Source organism: Coenobita brevimanus, chromosome 5, assembly GCF_032717465.1.
Source record: "Coenobita brevimanus isolate Jiangsu-jjx chromosome 5, ASM3271746v2, whole genome shotgun sequence".
NCBI classification, from domain to species: domain Eukaryota; kingdom Metazoa; phylum Arthropoda; class Malacostraca; order Decapoda; family Coenobitidae; genus Coenobita; species Coenobita brevimanus.
This window is the reverse complement of record NC_136958.1, coordinates 17,991,733-18,017,830: the sequence shown is the minus strand read 5'-3', so window position 1 is coordinate 18,017,830 and position 26,098 is coordinate 17,991,733. Positions and strand designations below refer to the sequence as shown.

Genomic DNA, 26,098 nt, shown 5'->3' with positions numbered 1-26,098 from the left:
TTCAGATTCCACTCTCCACCATCAACATTCACCAGACTCAGACTTCCACCTAAAACTCTTACATTCACCTCCCATACAACACCATCCATGAAAATATTAAACAACCAAGGCGACATCACACATCCCTGTCGCAGCCCCACTCTCAGAGGAAACCAATCACTCACAGCATTTCCCACTCTTACACACGCTCTACTATTTACATAAAAACTTTTCACCCCTTTTAGTAACCTACCATCAAGTCCATACAATCTTAAAACAGTCCACAAAGCCTTCCTATCAATTCTATCATACGTTTTCTCTAAATCTACAAATGCCCAAAACACATCCTTGCCTTTCGCTAAATACTTTTCACATACTTGTCTCACCTCAAACACCTGATCCACGCATCCCCTCCCTCTCCTAAAGCCACACTGCTCATCACCAATCACTCCCTCTGTACCCTCTCTAACTCATAATTAACACTCTACCATACATCTTACCTACAACACTCAACAGACTTATACCCCTAAAGCTAGTACATTCATACTCATCACCCTTGCCTTTATACAACGGGACCACACAAGCACTTGCCCAGTCAATTGGCACCATACCTTTCACAAAGCACACATTCAACACTCTTACTAACCAGTCAACAATAGTCACTCCACCACCCTTCAGGCATTCCACAGCACACCCATCCATACCTGCATCTTTCCCTGTTTTTATCTCCTTTACTGCCTTCTCCACTTCCTCCTTCGTGATCAAAGAATCATTCAACTCTCCCAACACATTTATTCCTTGCATCCTTCCATCCGCCACAATCTCAGCCACCCTTTCCTCCTCTACATTTAACAATCTTTCAAAATACTCTGCCCATCTCTTCCTTACTGCATCTATCTCAGTTAACATCCTTCCATCCTCTGCTTTTACTCGTTCTTCCTTCCCAGACTCTCCCTTTCGCACCCTTTTCACCTCCTTCCAAAACATTTTCTTATTCTGTTGAAAATTCTCTGTCAGCCGCCTACCCCACCTGTCATCTGCTGCCACTTTAGCATCACGCACAGCCCTTCTCGCCCTATTCCTCTTTTCCTTATACCTCTCATATGACCTCTCATCCTTCCTCTGCAGCCACACTTCATATGCACGTCTCTTCTCAGCCACAGCCATACTTACTTCCTCGCACCACCATTCACTTCCTTTTCTTACACCACCACCCACACGTCTCACACCACACACCTCTTCTGCATGCCCCACCACAGCACTCTTAAATAACTGCCATTCCTCCTCCACACTGCCATTTTCCCGATCTTTCACTGCGTTCCACTCATCTTTCAATTTCTCCTGATACTCTATCTTTTTCTCTCTTTTATCCAACTCACTCACTTTCAAAACCTCCTTGCCACATCTAACCCTCCTAGCTCTCACCCATCTCTTACCTACTCTTACTTTCCCTCCACCAGGTAGTGGTCAGACATACCTCCACCCTCCCCTCTCAGAACTCTTACATCCAACAATCTTCCTATTACATTCCTAGGCACAACCACATAGTCCAACAAAGCTCTATCAACAACCCTTCCACCCTCCTGTCTCACCCATGTATACTTATAAATATCTTTCTTCTCAAACAGCGTATTTCCAATCACCATCTCTCGCTCAGGACACATCGCTATCATTCGTTCCCCATTTTCATTTCTTCCAGGCACACCATGCACACCAACTACACCTTCAGCTGCTACATTTCCCACTCTAGCATTCAGATCTCCCATCATTACCACATTCACATTCGCTCCAAAACTCTGCAGACACTCATTAACATTATTCCAGAAAGACTCCCTTTCTTCTTCATCCCATTCACTACCAGGCCCATATGCACTCACAAACACCTACAACTCACGTTCAAATTTCGCATTCACCCACATCAGTCTCGATGACACCTCTTTCCATTCAGTCACACACTGCTGTACTTCCGGACTCACTAACAAGGCCACACCTTCTCTTGCCCTTCCTCTCTCTGTCTCTGTCTGTCTGTCTGTCTGTCTGTCTGTCTGTCTGTCTCTGTCTCTGTCTCTGTCTCTGTCTCTCTCTCTCTCTCTCTCTCTCTCGTATATTCCAGCACGATGTGACCTCCTCAGAGTTCTGGCTGACACTTCTAACTGCAAGTCATGCCTTATTGCCGCTTCGTTGGTAAGGGGGTTAGCTTACGCTGCCGCAGTGATGTTCCCATCCTCTAATCGTGACGTCCTCCTCGGGGCTCCTGTTTTTTCTAAGAAAAGGAATTTACTGTAAACCCAACGAGGTTTTGATGCATTTACTGAGGTATTCTCAAACGTTTCTATTATGGTTTGCATGGGTCTTTCCAAAGGACCATGTAATGTTTTAGTGCATCCATGAAACCTGAACGATCTGCATATGCAATATCGTTTTACGGGGCGAACATCATTCTCTCACCTTTTCGGAGCCACTCATTGGGGAGATATTGCCATAATGCAGTTCGCTTAGTTGTATCAATCTGGACGAATGAATTATGTTACTACTTCACGCGCTAACACTGTCACCTCCATAGAATCCACGAAAGTTTTACAACACATTGTTAACCAATTGGAACAATTTCTATATTGTTATTACCGATAGAGGAACGTGGTGAACAGGGATGTTTATATTACTCTAAACAGCCATATCTTTTCTCCTCATCCTTTATCTGTTTTATCAATGCTCGCTCCTATTTCGTTAACATTAGTGGCAGAGGAATCACGTAACACACAGTTATGTCGCATTATACGGATCTTTTTGTAATGTCAATGGATCCTAAATGTAATCGATAGTTTAATCACCAGCTATGCTTAATGTGTGAAACAATGATATGGATTTGTAGTTAAAGGGTATGTGGAAAAACTAATTATCTCCTTTGCATGTCATATACCATGGTTATCTGTGAACGGGAGGGTGGTGGAGATGATAACATTTTCAGAAGACTAAAGAGGAAGCCAGAGCTGCAATGCGTTTTGGTCACGTCTTTGCTACAGCCAGGTTCAGAAGCACTAAATAAACATAGATAACATGTAAACATGAACTACTGCTATACTATAATGCTACTGTAAGTCATACGTTACCATGAACAACACTTAACCATTATAGCACGCTTAACAGCTTACCACGGACCCTCCTTTACTCCAACCCCATTAGTGACAGGACTAAACACCTGATACCCTACACTACCCCACCACCAACCAGTAATGCAGGTCACAAGACAAGTGTTGATGGTTGTAAATGTAATTGAAGGCAATATGTAGAATATGATTATCTATAATACTGAAAACTTCAATATGCAAACCATAACCTCATAGGTAAAATATTTATAATTGTTCACCTACAATTATATCTTATGAGTATTCGTACTATAAGAAATCCAAGTATGCACGGAACTTAAATAACTTACGCGGGTCGTTTAGGTTTCCGCTGGTGTTCCACCAAGTAATCCATTTGGCGACGGTCCTTGGTGCCGACCAAGTCGCTAAGCGATAGCAAGTATACTGTAGACAGCCCACTATCACGCAGAGCGATGCTGCTGCCTCTCAACGACAGGTTTTGCTCTTTCCTGTCCATACCGTATTTTCCCGGGGACTGGTAACCCCCAGATCCGTATGATACGAAGAAGTCTCGGATGATTCCCTCCCTCCCTCCCTCTCTATCAGTGTCAAACGCGCGAGTCGAAATTCTCAAACTGATGCAAAAGCTTGTGGCATCAATGACGCTGAGGCAACAGAAAGTGATTGTGATAAATGGTGGTTGGACTGGTAATAATAATATCAGAGCAAATGAGTCTTTCATATCCTTCAGTGTTTATTATTACGATTATAATATTATTAAGAGAAAACTATATATTGATTTTACTTTACCAATCATGATTTAAAGTAAGACGCTTATCCACGTCGTGGTAGCATCCGTCATTTATGTGACTAACCTATAGCTTAGAAAAATGTAAGGAGACCCGACCGTCCGTGTGTTTCAGAACTTACACACGAGACAGGTGTGCTATACTTTTATCATCTGTTTACTACACAAATGTAGTTTGAAATTAAAAGGTCAGTTGCAAGGGCAAGGCATGTGGTAAAATGTTACCTGTCAGCGTTTCCTAGCTATGACTACCGTATACAAGTATAGGATGTATTCTGGGTAAATGTAATACTTTGTTGCCTAACCATATTAATTCATGTGACATGGAAAGTAATAAAAAATAACTAGTCTTTTACATATATATATATATATATATATATATATATATATATATATATATATATATATATATATATATATATATATATATATATATATATATATATATATATATATATATATATATATATAAGGATATAGATTACATATTTCATAGAAATATTGGTCATGATTGTAATAAAATAGGGAGATGCTCCGTCGATGTCTGTTACCATGCCTTAGGTGTATACTGTGTGTGTGTGTGTGTGTGTGTCAGACACGCGAGTCGAAATTTTCGAACTCTGAACCTCAGACGCTTTGGCATTGGCAGTGCTGACTGTATCACGAAAATCTGACCGGAGCTGTACCTGTTAGGTAAGTAAATTGTGGAGAAATCGACTAGATGTAGCTTATAGCTACACCATTACCAAGCGGTGCTCGTACCTCATGAGGTGTAAAGTGCTTAATGTATGGCGTACAGTATCAGCCTTATGAGTTTATATTGGTGTTATGCTCATGAATATCTAATATTTGACCTCTTCATTATTAGTTTTCTGAGAGAACAGATTCAGTGACTCTAAACTTGATTGTAAAGTACTTTCAGGAGGGTGCGATGAAATACTGAATCGGTGATTATTTACCGAATCAACACCGAATCAGCACTTTTAAATAGGAAGTGTAATAGATTTTATCACCATATAGGTTCATACTCACCTAATTATCTGATACCCGGTCAAACTTTTGTGTTTAATTTTGATTTGTAAATAATCCGGATTCAGCGAAAACGAGTTAAAATTAGCAGAAGTGTTTCTCCTTTAACTCAACAACTTGCATTGGCAGACTTCTTCTTTGTATAAATATTAATTTAACATACAAATGCATTTATTTGCACTTTAAATCAGTATTTGATCAAAATAAAAGTCTATCAAGGCATGTTGGCGAACTAAAGTAGAAATACTTGCTAACCTTAGCATATTTTCGATCTGAATCCCAATTATCCATTAATAATTAAATTAAACACAGTTTTTTGATCAAGTTCCAGATATTTAGGCATATATGAACCTCTATGGTGAAGAAAATAATATTTTCACAACAATAAAGACTGCATTCCAGCACTGGAAACTTCCGACGAGCAGCCAGCCACCACTTCTCTCGTTCATTATTGTAATGCTAGGTGTTTTAGGGTCGGCTTCCCGTCCCTCTAACGCCTAGTGTTTAGCTGGACTCTCTTTCTAGACCGAAGCTTAGACAAATAGGAGAGAGGCAGAACAAAAACTCAAGGCAGCAACCTTAAACGTGTATTACTAAATTCTACGGTGGAACGGGTAGATGTCACGAAATGCAGATACACTGGACAATTATAATTCTTAGGCCCAGATATGGGTTATTAGTACTGCGCAGGATACTACCCAGGTCAAGGTCGGGCAAGGTGAATAGCACTTAGGGCAGAGGTTTATATACTATTATTGCAGGAAGTCCAAGTTTTATATATTTGTGGAGTGGGTGGTAGTATTTCACTGTTGGCAATTATTAATTTAACACTGGGGTCTGTGTATGATTTTAGTATGATGCAGCGTTATCAGATGGTAGCATATTCACGGTAGTAGACCCGTATTTCACTTCCTGGCCGTGTTCACGATTTCACTGTTACCTTTATTCACTCCACCACTTTTATATTGTCACTGGTGCTTCTCCCACTGAATTCACTGCTCTGTCTTCACATCACTAAGTCACGGACACAGTGCTTTCACTGTCACTCCTTTCAGGTCTGGGCGTCGTGGTGGTCAGGTACCAGGGCGGCAGAGGTGACCCAGCCTCACTACTGACAGGGCTGGGTTCCGCCAGGGGCCTTTGTCTTCAGGGGCCATGGGATCATGCGTAGGGGCGTCCTCTCTCATCCGGGACTGCAGGTGGCGAAGGGCCCCACACTTTCAGGGCTTGGGGCGAGAGTACAGCCCTCAGGGCTGGGGCCGAATAACTGCCTGAACTTCTCACTCAGGCGCCTGATGGAGGTCGAAGATCTCCAGCATCTGGGTGTAGGGAGGTCCCGCCCGGGGGTCCTGGGGGCGGTCTGGGTGTCCTGAGGGCTGCGGTTCCCGATGCTCAGTGGCGCCATCAGGAAGGGGCTGTGGCGCCGGCCTACGTCGGGGTCCGTCAGGGGTATCCTTTCCAGGTCCAGCTGCAGGGAGAAGAGGCCAGGGGAAGTCATGAGGCCTCTCCAGTACTCCTCCAGGCTGGGGACTCCCTCTGAGTCGTAGGTTGGTGAACAGGAATCAGCACCTGATAGAGGAGTGGCTACAGGCTGTCACCTGCCGTAGGGTCCTGCTATTGGCCGTGGCCTTGTAGGGGTTTGGCTACAGGCTGTCGCTATGGCCCAGCAACAGGCCGTGGCCTGGGGAAGGGAGCAGCTACAAGCTGACTCAGGGGCACCTTCAGAGCAGCAACAGACCGTCTCCTGATGAAGGCGAGAGCAGATACAGGCCATCTCCTGACGATGGTGGGAGCAGCTACAGGCCATCTCCTGATTTCCCATAGAGCGGCTACAGGCCGTCTTGGGAAGGGCACCTTCAGAGCGGCTACAGGCCATCTCCTGTTGTCCCTCAGAGCGGCTACAGGCCGTCTCCTTCAGGAGGGTTGAGTGGCTACTGGCCGTCTCAGGGGTGCTGACTGGAGTTGAAGTAACAGCTCCACCCTGATACTGGTTGGGGAAGGCTCACTCAGAAGGTAGTCTTGTATTCCTGCTATGGTGGTGGAGGTGACCTCCGGGTCATAGGGGCGCGTTGCCCGGGCAGACGTATGTCGTTGTCGCCCTGAGTCGGTGTCCTGTCATTGCTCCTCTGTGGGCTCCTTCTGGGGGTGTTACATCACCCCCTGTGGCACTATACTGCATTTTACCACCGTCTGCTGAGAAAGTCACGTCCCTGTGACTAGAGTTGGTAAGCTTTGGTATCGTAGGTGTGGTATACTAGCTGTAGGTGTTGGAGGAGGGCGTGCCAGGCTGTGGTGGCTGAGTTCTTGTCTAGCTGCTCATCACAGGTGATGAAGAGGGTGGATGAGTCAGTGGAAGAGTGGAGGAGTCGTTGGAGGTGGTGAGGTCCTTGGACTCGTTGTTTCCGTCCAAAGGGCGGCGCCCATATGGCTCATTGAATCCTCATGGCGCTAGGTGCTATCCTCTGTGCAGGGCTGTGTTGAATGCTGGAGATGGACGGTGAGTGTGGGGTTTTATGTTAGGGTAATGCGGCATGGCATCTCTGGGGAGTGTAGGTGGCCGGGATTTGTGCCTGGTGTATCATGAGTGTGAGATGATTTATGGCAGAAGTAGGGGTGTGATTTTGCAGCGAGGCGGGTGGGGTGGGAGAGTGGGTGTATCGGGCAGGCGGGCGGGAGAGGCGGCCAGAGCATGTGATGTTGTTTTAAGGGTGGGTGTGGTTGGTGATGTGTGCGTGCAGTGTCAGCGTGCGTGTGAGGTGCACTGGGCATGCAAGGGCAACTGTGGGGTGGTAGGGGTGTGGGGTGTAGGGTGAGTGGGTGGTGGCATCGTGGGATCATGGGTGGTGCAGGTGGAGTTGTGGGCAGGGGACAGGGCAGGCCAGGTCGAGGGGGCATGTGCAGGCGGCAGGCTGCGAGATGCGGTGGCAAGGGTGCGCGACGACTTGGGCGGGGGTGTGGTGGGCGGGACATGTGGTGCTGGGCATGGGAGAGGAGGTGGTGGGTGGTGAGGAGGTGGGGGGGTGGCAGGGAGTTGGTGGTGTTAGTGGGTTGTCAGGTGAGGTGTGATGCAGCATGACGGAAGGTGAGGTGGAGGCGGCAGGGGAGGGGGAGGGAGAGAGAGATGGCGAGGGGGAGATGTAACAATCGTAGGAGGTAGAGGGAAGTGGCATGGGGGTAGTGGGTGGGATGGGGTGTGGGGCCGGGGCAGTGGGGGCAGGAGTGCAAAAAGGGCGCACATGCCAGTTTTGGAGGGTGTGCGGAGGTCCGTGGTACTCGACGATCACCTGATAGGGGTTAGGGACGCGGATGATGGCCCCGTGAAGTGCAGTGAAAGCCTGTGGGGGGTGGGGAGCTGTGCTATCATAACAGTGTCGCCCGGCTTGAAGGGGTTGGAGGTGGTGTCGGAGCGGAGGTCCAGGTTGTTTTGGAGGTGGGTTAGCCGACGTTTGAGATGGTGTAATGGGTCTGACGCGGGCTTGAAGTGGGGGGTTGCAAATGCTGCTGAGGGGGCAGGAGGAGGGGTGTTTCCCCAAACACTCGTTCGTACGGTGAATTTCCGTCTCCTCAGGGGCAGGAGTTGATGCCCAATTGCACGATTTTTACATGGGAGGGCCAGTCGTCATCTTTGGTGGCTTCTATCCGGGAGCGGAGTTGATTCATCAGCGTCTGATGGCTTCGCTCACCTATGGCATTTCCTTGGGGCCAGTAAGGGGACGAGTGGGTGATGTTATAGTCTTAATATGTGGTGTTATAGTCTTAATATGTGGGTCAACTCCTCCCAGATCTTACTGGTGAACTCGGGTGTGTTATCTGAGTGGATCGCTTGTGGGATACCAAAGTACAGGAATACGTGCCGAATAAGGGTGTCGGTCACTGCAACAGCATGATGTTTCTTCGTTGGGCAGGCTACGACGAATTTGGAGTATGTGTCATCAAACATGATCACGTACCTATAGCCTGATATCGAGGGTAAGGGTCCCACTACATTGATCACCAATAGCTGCCAAGGTTTGTGGGCGGTAATCTGGCCCGATGGACTGGCTGTACGGGTGGTGTCTTTACCGAGGGTGCATGCTCGGCAGGATTCGATAATTTCCTTGGTGAGGGTGGAAGGATTGGGTGCCCAGTAGGTGTCGTTAAAGACCTGCAGAAGTTTTTTCGTGCCCAGGTGAATGCTGTGGGTGTGCAGGTGTTGGAGGACTTCAAGGGCGGTGTCGGGGGCAAGAAGAATATGCCCGGATGGGGTAAGCAGGTGGTCACCCTTGCAATACAGTTTCTTGAAAAGGTGCTGGGGGATCCAGCAGTGACCAGGCATCTAGCCTGGATTAAAATATCGTCCAAGTTGCCATTGAAAGTTAAACTATCCAGTTGCGATAGCGCCACCACTTTACCTAGTGATGGGGTGATGGTTTGAATCTCGAGTTTCGTGAAATTTTGCCAGGTGAGCCCCAGGGTGATCTTGGGTGCTATATTAGCTGCCGCTTTGCCCAGTAGCAGGAGTGTGACTGTAATTTTCTGCTTGTCATCCTCGAAACCGATATCCAGCAAAGGTTTAATAATTGCCAGGTATGTGTGCACATCATACTGTTCGGGGTCGAACTTAGCTAATTGCACATGCGGTTTGGTTGCCATTTTTCCAGTATTTCCTGATTATCTCTCTCATATCCCCAGGTCAAGAACCCGCTGTCCACCAGTGTTATGCTAGGTGTTTTAGGGTCGGCTTCCTGTCCCTTTAATGCCTAGTGTGTAGCTGGGCTCTCTTTCTAGACCAGAGCTTAGACAAATAGGAGAGAGGCAGGACACAAGAACTCAAGGCAACAACCTTAAACGTGTATTACTATATTCTACAGTGGAACGGGTAGATGTCACGAATGCAGATACACTGGACAATTTTAATTCTTATGCCTAGATATGGGTTATTAGTACTGCACAGGATACTACTCAGGTCAAGGTCGGGCAAGGTGAATAGCACTTAGGGCGGAGGTTTATATATCGTACTATTATTGCAGGAAGTCCAAGTTTTATATATTTGTGGAGTGGGTGGTAGTATTTCACTGTTGGCAATTTCTACCTTAACACTGGGGTCTGTGTATGATTTTAGTATGATGTGGCGTTATCAGATGGTAGCGTATTCACGGTAATAGACCTGTATTTCACTGCCTGGCCGTGTTCACGATTTCACTGTAACTTTTATTCACTCCACCACTTTTATATTGTCACTGGTGCTTCTCCCACTGATTTCCTTTATATGGTTAATTCACTGCTCTGCCTTCACTTCGCTAAGTTATGGACACTGTGCTTTCAGTGTCACTCCATTCAGGTCTGGGCGTCGTGGCGGTCAGGTACAAGGGTGGCGGAGGTGACCCAACCTCACTACTGACGGGGCTGGGTTCCGCCGGGGGCCTCTGTGTTCAGGGGCCACAGGATCATGCATAAGGGCGTCCTCTCTTGTCTGGGGCTGCGGGTTGCGAAGGGCCCCACACTTTCAGGGCTTGAGGTGGGAGTACGGCCCTCAGGGCTGGGGCCGAATAACTGCCTGAACTTCTTGCTCAGGTGCATGACAGAGGACGAAGATTTCCAGCGTCTGGGTGGAGGGAGGTCCCGCCCGGGGGTCTTGGGGGTGGTCTGGGGGTCCCGAGGGCTGCAGTCCCCGGTGCTCAGTGGTGCTGTCAGGAAGGGGCTTCCTACATCGGGGGCCATCCGGTGAGTACTCTCAAGATCCGGCTGCAGGGAGAAGAGGCCTGGGGAAGTCACGGGGCCTCTCCAGTACTCCTCCAGGCTGAGGACTCCCTCTGAGTTGTAGGTTGGTGAACAGGAGTCAGCACCTGATGGAGGAGCGGCTACAGGCCGTCTTCTGCCATAGGGCCTGGCTACTGGCCGTGGCCTTCTAGCGGTGCAGCTACAGGCCCTTGCTGAGGCCTGGCTACTGGCCACGGCTTGGGGAAGGGAGCAGCTACAAACCGACTCAGGGGCACCTTCAGAGCGGCTACAGGCTGTCTCCTGACGAAGGTGGGAACGGCTACAGGCCGTCTTCTGACGAAGGAGGGAGCGGCTACGGACCGTCTCCTTCAGGAGGGTTGAGCAGCTACAGGCCATCTCGGGGAGGGCACCTTCAGAGTGGCTACTGGCCATCTCAGGGGTGCTGACTGGAGCTGGAGTAATAGTTCCACCCCAATGTTGGTTGGGGAAGGCTCGCCCGGAAGGTAGTCTTGTATTCCTGCTATGGTGGCGGTGGGCGTGCTCCGGGTCATGGGGGCGTGCAGCCCAGGCGAACTTATTTCATTGTCACCCTGAGTTCCGGCGTGCTGTCGTTGCTCCTCTGTGGGCTCCTTCTGGGGATGTTAGGTCGCACCCTGAGGCACTGTACTGCATTTTAATTATTATTGGCTGGTACAGAGAGGAATAATTTCCCTGGTGTGCTTTTGTCTGTGCACTTACACATTGGAACGAAACACTAGCAATTTTTCCTCTTCTCATTGGGCATTCTTGGAGGTCAGAAATAAGTACATTTTATGCAGGCTAAATGTAAACAAAGTAGTCTATGCTGCCTCAGTGTCAGTAGTGACGTCACGACCAATCAGAGGCCGCTTCAGGGTCACGTGATTTTTGTAGCTACTTTATCTATTATTTTTTCATGTATCTGCGCAATTTTATGGAAAAAATGGTTGACATAGTTATTTTCTGCATATTTTTTCCCTATACAAGTGTGTTCCTTAAAAAAAAAAAAAAATTGACTGGAAACTTGTCTACTGGGGAGTGTACAACCTACAGGCATACTCCTCAGACCTCACTTGCTGCTACTGGTGCCACCATTTCGCCACATCAAGGCCTGGTGCACTTATGCAGGGTGTGGGGTATGCAGTCAGGCACACGACACCACATTGTGGATCGAGAAGCGCAGGGCTGGGCAAGAGACCATGGCCAAATCCCCCAGCTGCCACCAACAGCACCACGCCTGGAACCTGAAGTGCCCTGTGAGGAAGGCAGTGTCCAGCCAAAAACTCCCAGGCCAAGGGAAAAGAAAGAATGGATACGAGCACCTCCAGGTATCTTTGTGTGAGGATCAAAGCTGAGGGCACCCCCACAGCAAGGACAGGAAAGTTCCCTTGTCCCAGGTTGCAGCAGGTACCTCCAACCATGAGCAGTGCTCCCCCAGTGCACCAGCAGCCTTCACACACAAAGCAGGGACACAAAAGGGAGAAAAAGATGAAGAAGAAAGTGGTGGGCAACAGGGTGGAGCCACAAGAGGCCACAGTGAAATGAGTGGCTCCAGACACCAGGGAGGCCCCACACCTGGGTAGCCAGCAGGCTGCCAGGGAAGCCTCACCCCCAAGCGTTTATCAGCAGACCTCACACCCAGGTGGCCAGGGGGCTGCCACCAAGGCACCAGAGCAAGTGGAGCTCGTGAGACAGGAGTCTCCCATCAGACCAACAGCAGGCCGCTGCTGGCCACCACAGCCTCAGTCCACCTCAGCAGTGCAGATTGTGCTAATGGCACAGGATCTGCATGAGGCCCTGGCATCCCTTGTTAGGACCATTACAGAGATGCTGTGCCTCTCACCAGAGCAGGCACAAGCCACTCAGATGGCGGTGAACACCATCATCACACTGGTTGGCAAGTCCCAAAACAGGGAACTGCAACAGGAGTGGGAGCCAGAGGAACCAGGCAACAGTTGCTCACGGACAAACAGCATCAGCAGCACGAGCAGCATGGAGCTGATAATCGACGAGAGTCATTAATGGCCTCCAGCCATTATCAGCTAAAGGTGCTGCAGTGGAATATCCAAGGGCTGAGGACCAAGAAGCACCTCCTCCAGGCAGCTGCAGTGACCAGGGAGGTGGACTTCTTCCTGCTGCAGGAGATATTGTTACCAGAGGGGAAGCCCTTTCATCTTTCAGGCTTCCGGGCCTACCCACTGCCACATGTGAGAGGTGAGCGGCAGGGGTGCATGGTGCTGGTGAGGTCCACCATCCCCAGCTCTCAGGTAACCAATTCTATTGGCTGTGGAGAGGGGGTGGAAGTGCAGGCAGTAAGAATACACTTGGAAGCCATCAGCCTGCTAGTATACAATGTGTCCAAGTTCCCACAACACTGGCATGAGGCTGGGGAACTGTTGTCCCTGGCAATGCACGAACCTGTGCTGATTGCCGTGGACTTCAACTGCCAGCACCCCACCCTCCATTCCCCTCATGCAGCCAACCATGATGGGACGCACTTGGTGAAGGCGATGTCAGAGCTGCCAGAGATGACCCTCCTCAATACAGGGGAGGCTACACACATCTTGGGCGCCTGGCTTGACCTTACTTTTGTGTCTACCATCCTGCAACAGCAAACACATTGGAAGGCAGACACAGTGTTGACCAGTGACCACTTTGCTGCCATCACCACACCTCTCCTGCCACCACCACTGCCTCCACGGCCAAGGTGGGACATCCAAAGGGCTGACTGGAATTTGTCACAGGAGGAGCTCCAGGCCTGGCATTCCTCTTATGTTCCAGTGGAGGATTTGGACTAGCTGGAGAGGGACCTCATTGCTGCCTTTATCAGACTGCAGAGAGGCCCATTCCTAGAACGTGTCTTGGTGCCAGATGACACAAGGGATACTGGTACTACAATGAGAATGTCAAGGAACATAACCACTGGGTGAATGTTTTCCAGAAGGCCCGTATGAAGCATCCCCACAGATGACAGTGCTGCCCTCCTGAGAGCTGTGGTCAGGGAGGCTGCCATGGTTGCTTGGGAAGCTCTTGATGTTAAGTGGCTGCATGATGTGCCAGCTTCATCCAGCACACTTGCCTGAGTGAGCTGTGGTCCAAGATTGCCTCAGGTAGACCACCACGGCCACCCACAAGCCACCAGCCCCAGCAGGAAGCCACAAGGCTCATGGCGAGCTTTGCAGACAGGGCAGCAAAATAGCAGCTCCTCCAGGTGGTGGAGGACTAGCAGGCCCAGCTTCAGCCTGCAAGGGGAGCAGCCTTCCAGGAGGCAGAAGCTCTGCCAGATGACTGTGAGACTCCATTCACCTTGGCAGAGCTACAAAGAGCCAGGAAAACCAGCTGGACACGGAGCTAGGCAGTGACAGGATAGCCTATTCCATGATCAGCCGTGTCAGTCCTGATGGTGAGCTTGCACTCCTGCACCTCATCAACGCCTCATGGATGGCAGGGAGCTTGCCACACACTTGGAAGCAGGCAGACATTGTGCCCATCCCCAAATCTAAGGAGCCCACCTCTTCAAAGCTGGTCTCCCTAATCAGTGTCCTTGGGAAGATGACAGAGAGGATGATGCTCAATTATCTCCTGTGGAAGCATGGCCCACTGCACCACAACATCTTTGGCTACACACGAGGAGTGGGCACAGAAGAGAGCTTATCAACTCTCCTGAGTCTGGTGAGCTTGCATAAGGCTTTAGTGGTTTTTATCAACTTGGAGAAAGCCTTTGAGCTCACCAGAAGACAGGCCATTGAGTCTCTCCTCTTGCACAAAAGGGTCAGTGGCCAGATTCTTGCCTAGATCTCAAACTGCCTCCAGGAACGACAGGCAAGGGTCAAGTTCCAGGGGCACCTCTGACTATCAAGAATTGGAGAATAGCACACCCCAGGGAGGCATTCTGAGCCCCACACTGTTCAGCCCGCTGATGGAGGGGCTGGTCATGCTGCCCTTCATGAGGCAAGTCAGGCTGCTGAGCTATGCGGATAACTTATCCCTGGTGGTGACTGGCAGCAGGGGTAAAGTGGAATGTGCCCAGCATGCCCTCCATCTCATCACGGAGAAGTGTCAGGACCTTGGCAAGATCTCAGTCACAAAAGCCAAGGTGCTATACTTTCATGCCCAGGACCCCTACCAACACCTGGGGACCCAAGATTTCCAGCTAGACTGGGTTGGGAGTTACCAGTACCTGGGTGTCTAGCTGGACAGGGGACTAAAGATGGACCAACATGTGAGGTACATGAGGAAGCAAGCAGCAAGGAAGCTCAATGTCATGCTGGCCATGACATCCCATCATGTGGATGCAGGATGGAGGGTCCTCAGGACCTTCTTTGACCAGGCTGTTCTCTCTCTTGTGGACTACAGCTCCCCAGCAATTCACACCACACCAGAGGATCCCTGGAAGAACATTGAGACCATCTAGAATGATGCGATGAGGTTGATTCTGGGAGTACCATGCTGGACTCGCTTGGCCTACATAAATGTTTACACTGGCCTCCCTCCACTGTACATCAGGGCCCAGCAGCTGACTGCCTGACAGCAGATCAAGATGTGTTGCCAACAACGGATAACTGAGGTCCAGCCCAGAGTTACCAGGGCCTGACAGCTGGACCGGGATCTCTTCTGCTGCAACACCGGGCTGCTCAAGGCAGCAGATGCCATGTGGCAGATGGGACTCCACACGGTTGCCACAGAAAATGCTATGGACCTGCCCCACACAGACTACAGGCCTTCATCCCCCTGGCTGCCTCCCACAATGGTGTTCAGAGTGTTCACTTCGTCCGGGAGTAAGGCTGCCTGTGACCCAGCGCAGCTGAGGAGAGAGGCAGAGCTGGCCATGTGAGAGGCAACACCTGGCAGCACTGCGTACTTCACAGACGGCTTGATGGACTCTGACACCCGAGCCACTGGAGTGGTTTTTGTGGTGGGACAGGAAACAGCCCTCCAGTGGATCTCGCACGGTTGCTCCACACCACAGACTGAACTGGTGGCTATCAGAATGGCTCTGCAACATGCTCTGGCTAGCCTTGATGCACTGGATGTCATCGGCACGGACTCCCAGTGTGCCATACAGGCCCTGCAGCACACGAGGCCAAGGGGAAAGTGTGTCTCATCACCAGTATCCTCGTGCTGCTGCAACAGTTGCAAGAGCTGGGAGGACTGGTTGTCACCAACTGGGTGCCCAGTCACTCAGGCATCCCAGGTAATGACCTGGCTGATGATACAGCCAAGACAGCCAGTCACAGGAAGAGTATCCAGGTGGACATAGTGCCCAGCCTGCAGCAGGTGAAGCGCCAGGCAGCAGCCAAAACCAACAGCCTCACCCTACAGCACCACCGGTCTCTTGTGCTTGGCTCTGCCTCTGGCACCTGGTACAGCCGGGTGAGTGACTACTCGCCACCGCACCTGCCACCTGCCATCACTAGGAGGGACCAAGTGGTACTGCACCAACTGCAGCTGGGCTACCCCTGTGCCTGGCAGATAGGAATCAATGTGCCAGAAGAGGAAAGAGACTGCCAGCACACAGCAGCCTCTGCTGCACTATGTGCTAGAGCGTTCAGCCACTGCAGCACTAAGGGATGGTGCCAGCATTGCCATGGAGGAGGACATTCCTTGAGCAACACTGTTGGCAGCCAGCACAGTCCAGGATTGGCTGAGGAATCTAACGCCTGCCCACATGGCCATACTGAAGCAAACCCCACCACCATGCTAAGGAAGAATAAAACACTGTATATTACAAAGATTAGTATTGCTCAGGTGAAGAGGTAGACAGGATTGTCAGTCAAAACAACCAGTCTCAATCTTACTGCACTGGCGTTCCAGCATATTGCTCATGGCCTGCTCAGAATTGTAATGTTCTGTAAACAAATATCAATCAATCAATGATGTTAATGTTGCTTGTTGTAACCCCACTTTTTGCAGACCCATGGATGAGGGAGATTTCTTTCATTCCATGGCTTGGAAGATACGATTAGTTGTATTTGACTTTATATTAACAATGCAATGTTTCCCTAATTTCGCTGTGGTGTTCATTTTTAACTTATTTTGTTCATTTTTGTACTGATTATCGTGCTTCTTCGACGAAATACTTCCTTCCTATCATGAGGGTTGTGATTCCTAGTTATCAGTGGAGCTACACTGGTCAGATGCAGTCACTAGGCAGGGTCACTGTTCCTCAGCAGGGATTACACGGTACCGGCTCAGACCTCCTGAACCACTATGAAAAGTTTTGTTCAACAACGACAGAGCGACTATGGCGGAGATCAGACCTTCTCCAGATCCAGGGGTCCTAGGAATCTCCAGCTTATCACAGTCTAGACAAAGACTAATCTCAGGGATGCGCTGTACAACTTCCGGACCTTGACAGTGAAACCACCTTGGCTATTACTGAAGAACTGAGAGATATAAACTGGGATGTTACTGGAATCAGTGAAGATCAGAAAGACAAGTGAAGCGTATATAGGAGTGTTTGAGTGTCATGCACTGTGCTACAGAAAAAAATAAGAAGAGAAGGAACATGGTGTAAAACATTTGGTCATTAACCACGTAGGTAGCAATATTGAAGATTTTTTGTCTGATATAAATGAATCAGCAGAAGGCCTAATAATAAAAATGAGTAACAGATTGAAGAGGAAGGTAATCCAGGTTTATGCATCGTCAGCTAATGCTGAAGAAACTTCACAAAGTTATGAAGATGTAGAACTTAAGAAACTAAGAAGGCACGGAATCCATTATCCATTTCTCTCTCTCACTCTCTCTCTCTCTCTCTCTCTCTCTCTCTCTCTCTCTCTCTCTCTATATATATATATATATATGTGTGTGTGTGTGTGTGTGTGTGTGTGTGTGTGTGCGTGTGTGTGTGTGTGTGTGTGTGTGTGTGTGTGTGTGTGTAATAACAGAACACAGAAAGGAAAACAAATGAATAAAAAAATAATCTGAACACATGATTACTTGTGTCCCCCATTCATAAATTTATCTGTAACAGTTGGACTTGAACAGCTGTAGGTTGAAGTTTGGAGGGAAACAACTCTGGGGAAGAGTTCCAGAGAGTTGCAGTTCTGGGGATGAAAGAATTCTGATAGGCAGAAGTTCTGCAATATGGCTGAGTGATGTTCCAGTCATGAGCGCTACCAGATGCCCGTGTAGCACGAGGGAAGGCATGGAGAGGTGGCACAGTGGATGCAGCTTCATCTGAGCATTTGCCATAAAAATATCTGTATTATATTGCAAGGGAGGCAACATTCCTTCCTACTTGTAGGGGAGGTAGTTTATTTATAATACAAGGGATTTTAATAATTCAAACACCTTTGTTTTGAATTTTGTCTAGTCGTTTTCATGCAACCTATCCACATCCATTCCACAAGGGTGAGCAATATTCAAGATGAGAGTGCACATGACTCTTATAAATTATAGCTAACTGCTCGTAGTGAAGAAGTTACGGATTCTGTACAATAATTCAAGTTTTTTTTAGGCAGTTTTAGCAAGTGATCTGACATGAGAGGTCCAATTTTTTTTTTTTTTTAAATAACCGAAAGTAGGAAGGAAAAACATATGAATTAAAAAAAAAAAATCCATACATCAGATTACTGGTGACCTCTGTTCATAGAATATCTGTAACAGTTAGACTTGAACAGCTGTGGGTTGAAATTTGGAGGGAAACAACTCTGGGGAAGCGAGTTCCAAAGAGATGCAGTTCGGGGAATGAAAGAATTCTGATAAGCAGAAATTCTGCAATATGGCTGAGTGACATTCCAGTCATGAGCGCTACCAGCTGCCCAAGTAGCACGATGAAAAGCATGGAGAGGTGGCACCACGGATGCAACTTCGTCTGAGCATTTGCCAAAAAAAATATCTGTAAAATAATGCAAAGGAGGCAACATTCCTTCTTACTTGCAGGGGAGGTAGTTTATTTGTAATGGCAGGGTTGTGAAAAATTCTAAAAGCTTTATTCTGAATTTTATCTAGTTGTCTTAATGCAACCTCTCCACATCCATTCCACAAGGGTGAGCAATATTCAAGCTGAAAGCGCACATGACTCTTATAAATTATAGCCAACTGCTCATCAGCGAAGAAGTTACGGACTCTGTACAATAATCCAAGTTTCTTTGAGGCGGTTTTAGCAAGTGATCTAACGAGAGGACCAGCTGAGGGTTTTGTTAAGTGAGACTCCAAGAATTTCAGTACTTTTGGAGATGGGAATATTAGTGGCACTGAAGGTAATGTACGAATTTGGCAATATCTGTCTATTAGTAAATTGTATATATTTAGTTTTACTAGCACTAAAGGAGACAAGGTTGTTTTGTCCCCATTCACTGATTGTAGATAGGTCTTGATTCATGGAGATGGCTGTACTGAGTTGAGAGGTAGAGATATTAGACTTTGTAAATGGGTGTCTGAGTGTGAATGAACTATGTAGTGTTGAATCATCTAGGTATGAATGGATGGGATTGTGGGTGACAGATAAGGAATCATAAATATGAACCAGAAATAGGGTTGGCGCCAGAACTGACCTCTGCGGCACGCCGGCGTTAATTGAGTCGAAATTGGAATATATGTGATCTACTTTTACTCTTATTTTCCTGTCACCTAGATAAGAAGAGATCAAAGGAACAAAAGACGTTAGTCCATAGCAAGGGAGTTTGGACAGCAGGGAACGGTGCCATACTCTGTCGAAAGCTTTAGAAATATCAAGAGCTACTGCATGAGCTTCTCCATGTAGATCAAATGATTGATGGATGGTATGAGTTAGGAGATTGAGTATGTCAATGGTGGATCTTTCGTGGCGAAAACCATATTGTCTATCACTAATTAAGTTGTTGGATTCAAGATGTTTAACAATGTGCTTATTAATTAAAGTTTCAAATACATTACCAAGAGAAGATGTGACAGCTATTGGTCTGTAATCAGAGGGGTCAGAGGAACTTCCTTTCTTCGGAATTGGGTGGATATTGGCTTCTTTCCCTGAATTTGGGAATAAAGAAGTACTTATGCATAGTCTAAATAATTTAGCTACAACAAAGGCAAGTTCAGGGGAACAGTTTTTCAAGACAATTGGCGGAATTCCATCTGGGCCTGGAGCTTTGTTGGTAGGTAAATTGTCTAGGATGGATTTTACGTATCTTGTCTGTATTATAAGTGGGGCAATCTTGAGAGAGTCAAGTTCTAGTGCTGGGACATTCTGGATGGTATTGTTCATGGTAGAGTTTCTGGCAAATGTACTGGCAAAGATATCTGCTTTCCGACAAGGGTCATTTGTAATGTTGCCATCTGAAGATTTGAGTGGGGGATTGGAAGATGACTTGTTAAAGTTATTATTGAAAGAATTAATAGTTGACCAGAATATTCTATTGTCATTAGGGTTGTTAAGTAGTTTTGATGCTTGCTTTTGAAGAAAGTTTGATTTAGCTAGATTTAATACAACTTTTGCATGATTTCTAGCAATTTTAAACTGAGAGAGTGATTCAGATGTTTTTTATTTTAAGTAAGAGTTATATGCTAATGACTTTTGGGCTGTTGCTCTGGCACAGTTGCCATCAAACCATTTTGGAGAGTTCGATCTTTTAGTGAACTGTTGACTTGGTATGAATAAATCCATACCAGTTAGTATTAGGTCACAAATGTGGGACTGGGTGAAATTGGGATCACTAGAGAAGAAAGACTGTCATGGAATGTCAGCAAGATAATTTCTAAATCCATCCCAGTTTTCCCTATCAAAGTGCCATCAGGTCACCCTGACAGGTTCAGAACGGGGAGGTGTGGGGGGGGTTAACTAATGAGGCTTTGATGAGATTGTGGCCAGAGGATCCAAGTGGTGACAGTACCTCTATCCTATATTGATCTGGATTATTTGTCAAGAATAAATCGAAGAGATGGGCATTATGGTCAGGATTATCAGGTATTCTGGTTGGTTGCTTTACCAGCTGGGTGAGATTAAGCGATTCTGCAAACAGCTCGCACTCTAGACCAGCATCATCAGTCCTGGCAGAATGCAATAACCATTCAACATTATGTATGTTAAAATCACCCAAAATGGTTATTTTGGTGTTAAGGGCAAGGTTAAGGTTACGCAACTGTGTGGATATGGAATCAAATACACTGGGTTCTGAAGAACCATTGGGGGAGCGATAAACTACACAAATATATTTGGTAATATTTTGACAATTTAGTTTATATAATGAGTAATCAAAACTGGATGAAGTGAAGTTTAAAATAGTGTCAGCTGCATATTGGGATTTGATGTAAGAACAGGTGCCGCACTTGTTACGGAAGTTTGTAAGTAGATGGTAACTGGGAAAGCAAAATGGGGATATATCAGTAGAGGGTGATATTTGTGGTTCTGTGAGGAAAAGGGCCAAAAGGGATATGGACTGAAGGAAAAAATGAACTGAGTTTAAATTTCTGGTAAGGCCACGAATGTTGGTGAAGAGTAAGGCCGCGCTTTCACCTCTTTGCTGACGAGCACTAGCGGAAATAGCAACAGTCGCTGCCAGCACAGTCACTTGATGGCAACCGGGAGGACCCTGTGCCGCCAGCCCTACCCTGCCGGTGGTGGCAATCTGAGGTACCACCTCATTTGATAGTAACATTGCAGCGGCCATTACTAAAGAAAGTGAACAGAAGGTGTGATATGTTATGTGCATGTAGTGTAGACAGCTGAAGGTAGAGGTATTAAGAGAGCATGCTGACCTACTCTCTGTGTAAATGAATGCACTGAAAATGTTCAGCAAAGGAAGATGGTCAGCATCAAGCCCTGAGGGCTGAAGAAACGGGAGCTTCAGCTCTCCCTATCACCAGCTTGCCATCCACCTCGGGAGTACTGCCGTGTTCTAATGGTGCTACAGTCTACTCCTGAGGGCACTGTTAAGTGTAACTCCAAGAACTTCAACACTTTTGGAGATTGGTAATATACGAATCTGGCAATATCTGTCTATTAGTAAACTGTATATATTTGGTCTTGCTAGCATTAAATGAGACAAGGTCATTTTGTCCCCATTCACTGATTGTGGATAGGTCTTGATTTATGAAGATGGCTGTACTGAGGTGAGAGTTAGAGATATTAGACTTTGTAAATGGGTGTCTGTGTATGAATGAACTATGGAATGTTGAGTCATCTGCATATGAATGGATGGAATTGTGGCTGACAGATAAGAGATCATTAATATGAACCAGGAACAGGCTTGGCACCAGAACTGATCCCTGTGGCATGCCAGCATTAACCCCTTTGTACACAATGATGCTTCATTAGGGTCTGGCTGTGACAATACACACTGAAGCTTTTGGCATCATTGAAGCATAAAAACTTTCATCAAAGAAAAAGTTTTCGGCTGATCAGCGTCATTTTTGGAAGTGTCATAGCTTCCTGGATTCTTGTCAAAAGTAATGAGTTGGCAACTGTGGATCCCAATAACAGCAAGAAAGGAGACAAGTTATTCAGTACCATATGAGCTGTGAGTGGGGAAGGTACTGCACGGTTCTGTCCCTTTAAATTTCCACTCTTACCCCTGTCCCGGCCGTACAACATATTTCACTATGCCAGGAGTGCTTGTGTATACGAGTAGTGTTTGGGCACTGTTGTGATTAGATTTGGTGTTTGCAATAGGAAATTTGGTGTTTGTGAAGCATTCCTGGTCGTTATCAGCCATTGGCCGAATGAATATTGTGCTACTGTTACTAATCAACTACACTGCCTCTACCCTGCACTAAATGTGAGTATTCAGCCAAAGTGACAGTGAATCATGTGAATATAGTGTGCATATCTAGCATACAAAGAATTGGTGAAATATGTGCAGTAGCTTAGAGGAAAGCAGGAAACCGCCCTACAGTCATGAAACAGTGTGGGTACAGTTTTTTGCATTTTTCTAAACAACTATGAGGCCTAAGATCACCTTTGTGGGCTCAAATGAAAGCCAATGAAATTCTGCATAGGATGATGAAATAAAAACATAACGGGGGTGAGAAAAGTTTTTCGCTAGAGCTCCCCAAATAAAAAGAATCTGTTGTCTGTTGGATATGGGTTATACTTTTCGCATATTACTCGAACGCCATACCTCATATCAAACTAAGACCTCTGGCCAGGAGCCCACACATTGTTCCTTCCAAGAAAAAACAAAAACAATACAAAAGAGAACCAAATTCAAGATCCGTTCATTTCAAGATGACTGGACACCCTGCATCTGAAAGACTGGAGATCATAGGAAGTAGAAAATACAGACAGAGGGAGACAGTTCCAGAGCTGACCTGTTGCGTAAATGATGAACTGGGAGTAACGGTTAACTCTTGCATCAGAAAGTTGGACAGAAAAGGGATGAGAGTTTGTTCCTAGACGGGTGTTACGCACATGTTGTAGACGTGGAGGGATGCAAGCAGACATTTCAGAGGACCAGCAACTAAGAAAGTAACGATAGAAAAGAGATAAAGATGCAACAGTGCAGCAAAGAGCCAGAGGTTGAAGGGAGCCAGTAAGAGGAGGAGAGTTGATAAGATGTAAAGCTTTTGACTCCACCGTATTGAGAAGAGCTGTCTGTGGGGAGCCTCCCCACACATGAGAGTTGTACTCTAAACAGGGGTGAATAAAACCCATGTATAAAGTCAACAACTGTGTAGGGGTAAAGAAGGTACAGAGTCGGCTCAGCACACCTAATCTTTTGGAAGCAGATTTTACAAAAGATGCAATATGATCTTTCCAAGATAAGTCCCGAGTGAATGAAATCCCAAGCATATTCAAGGATGATGCATGATTAAGCTGGATATTATCAAACATTAGTGGATACTCCTTTGGATGATTGTGTCGGGTTGATTGGTGTAAAAACTGAGTTTTTGATGCATTAAAAACAACAAGATTATTATTACCCCAGTCAGAGATACGAGCCAAGTCAGACATTAGGTGTGCCATAGCCTCACCCCTTGTTTGTTGATGTAACTGCTGAGATGGATGTTGCAGAAACCGAATGGAAAGGTGAGGGGTGGAATCATCAGCATATGAGTGCATGGGGTTAGATGTACAGCTTAGAAGGTCACTGATGAATAAAAGGAAGAGAGTTGGTGACAGGACAGAGCCCTGAGGAACACCATTGTTGATAGATCTAGGATAAGAACGATGGTTGTCTACAACAGCAACTATAGAACGACCAGAAAAGAATCTATAGATGAAGGCACAGATAGAAGGATAGAAACCGTAAGAGGGCAGTTTGGAAATTAAAGATTTATGCCAGACTCGATCAACAGCCTTTGAGATGTCAAGTGCAATGGCAAAGCTTTATTCAAAGTCCCGAAAGGAGGATGACCAGGAGTCTGAAAAGTAGGTGAGAAGATCTCCAGTGGAGTGCCCCTGATTGATGACCAGAAAGAAGGTTGTAATAGGAAAGATGTTTTCAAAATTTTCTGTTAAGAATTGACTCAAAAACTTTGGAGACACAAGATGTTAAAGCAATTGGATGATAGTTACAGGGTTAGGAATGGGCCCCCTTCTTTGGGACTGGCTGAACGAGCGCAAACTTCCAGCAAGAAGGAAAGGTACAAGTTGGCAGACAAAGGTGAAAGTGTTTACCTAGGCAGGGTGTAAGCACAGAAGCACAGTTCTTGAGGACAAAGGGAGGGACTCCATCAGGCCCGTATGTCTTGTTAGCATTGAGGCCAGTGATGGCAGAAAATACATCAGCTGAAGAAATTTTAATGTCAGCCATGAGGAAGTCTGAGGGGGGAAGTGATAGAAGAACAGCATGGGAATCTTCTATGGTAGAATTGGAGGAGAAAGTCTGAGCAAAGATATCTGCTTCATCTGTAGAAGAAATGGTTACAGAGCCATCAGAATAGAAAAGAGGAGATAAGGATGATGAGGTAAAGTTGTCAGAAAAGTTTTTGGCAAGATGCCAGAAGGAGCAGGAAGAATTCGAGTTGGAGAGTTCAGAGCATTTAGTACAGATGAAATCATTTTTAGCAGAGCGAAGAACAGCCTTAGCACGATTCTGGGCAGAAACATAAAAAATGATGTGATTCAGGGGTGGGTTGGCTCCAATTCCTTTTATAGGTCCTCTCCTTGTTGCGGACAGAATTAGAACAAGTTTTATTAAACCAAGGCTTTCTTGCATTAGTCAAAGGATATGAGAAGGGAATGTATGCTTCCATGCCTGAGAGAATAACCTTCGTAATGTGCAAGGCACACTCAGATGGCTCCCAGCCATGGAAGCAATAATCATTCCATGGAAAATCAAAGAAGTACTGCCTGAGGGCCTCTCTATCTGCAGCTCCAAAGTGCCACAGATGACGTTTCTTCGGAGGGTCCGCAGGCCGTACCAGAGCAATAGGACAGGTTAAGGTAATAAGGTTGTGATCGGAGGAGCCCAACAGAGTGAAAAGATTAACAGTGTAAGTAGAAGAATTAGTTGTAAGGAAGAGGTCAAGTATGTTGGTGCTCTCTTCAAGGTGGTCAGGGTGCTGTACAAGCTCTGGGTCATAAAGGATAGAAAAGATGTAGGCTTGTTCACCAGGTGGATCAGTGAAAGGAGAGGAGAGCCAGACGTGGTGGTGAACATTGAAATCTCCTAGAATGGAAATTTCAGAGAATGGAGAAATGGATAGAATGTGTTTCATCACAGTAGTAAGAAAGTTGAAGAATTTTTCATAATCAGTAGAATTAGGAGATAAGTAATCAGTGCAGATATATTTAGTCAGAGAATGACAAGAAAGCTGAAGCCAGAAAGTAGAGAATTCAGAAGAATCTAGTTCAGGAACATGAGACCAAGATAAATCGTTGCATACATATACACAACAACCACCTTTGGCTTTTAAATGAGTATAGAGAAAGTAGGAGGATACAGAAAAGGGTTTGCTGTCAGTTGCCTCAGACAGCCGTGTCTCTGTCTAGAGGAGAAGGTGAGGTTTAGAGGAGGAGAGGTGGTGTTCGACAGATAGAAAGTTAGAGGAAAGGCCACGAATGTTGCAGAAATGAAGAAGTGAGTCAGACAGTGGTTCCAGGCATCTCTCTGAGTCGTCACCGGAAGAGGGGCGGATGGTGGGGGAATTTATGGTCCCCCCCCCCTGTTGACTCCGAGGCATGATTTATTGACGCCATTTCTTTTTTTTAATTTTGAAAAGGCAGTGTAGTGCGTACTGTGCATGTAGTTTGGTGTTGACAGTTAGAGAAACTTGTATTGGAGAGCATGCTGGCCTACTCTCTGTGTTACTGAAACACTGAAAAAGTTCAGCAAAGGGGGATGGTCAGGAACTAGTCCTGAGGGCTGATGAAACGGGAGCTCCAGCTTTCCCTGTCATCAGCTTTCCATCCACCTTGGGAGTACTGCCCTACTCGTCTGGTGCTCCAGTCTACTCCTCATATGTGTGCTTATTAATTAAAATCTCAAATAGTTTACCAAGAGAAGATGTGACAGCTATTGCTCTGTAAACAGAGGAGTCAGATGACCTTCCTTTCTTTGGAATTGGGTGGATATTGGCTTCTTTCCATGAATTAGGGAATCAAGAAGTACGTATA

General features: G+C 46.7%; 1 protein-coding gene across 1 annotated transcript; it reads left to right on the top strand.

Moving 5' to 3' along the window:
• The first annotated feature begins 13,671 nt into the window (after window positions 1-13,671).
• On the top strand, window positions 13,672-14,415 carry LOC145398432 (uncharacterized). Its single transcript, XM_080271315.1, has 2 exons — window positions 13,672-13,703; window positions 13,935-14,415. The coding sequence occupies exons 1-2, from the start codon at window positions 13,672-13,674 to the stop codon at window positions 14,413-14,415; spliced, it is 513 nt and encodes a 170-aa protein (XP_080127441.1).
• Window positions 14,416-26,098: the final 11,683 nt, after the last annotated feature.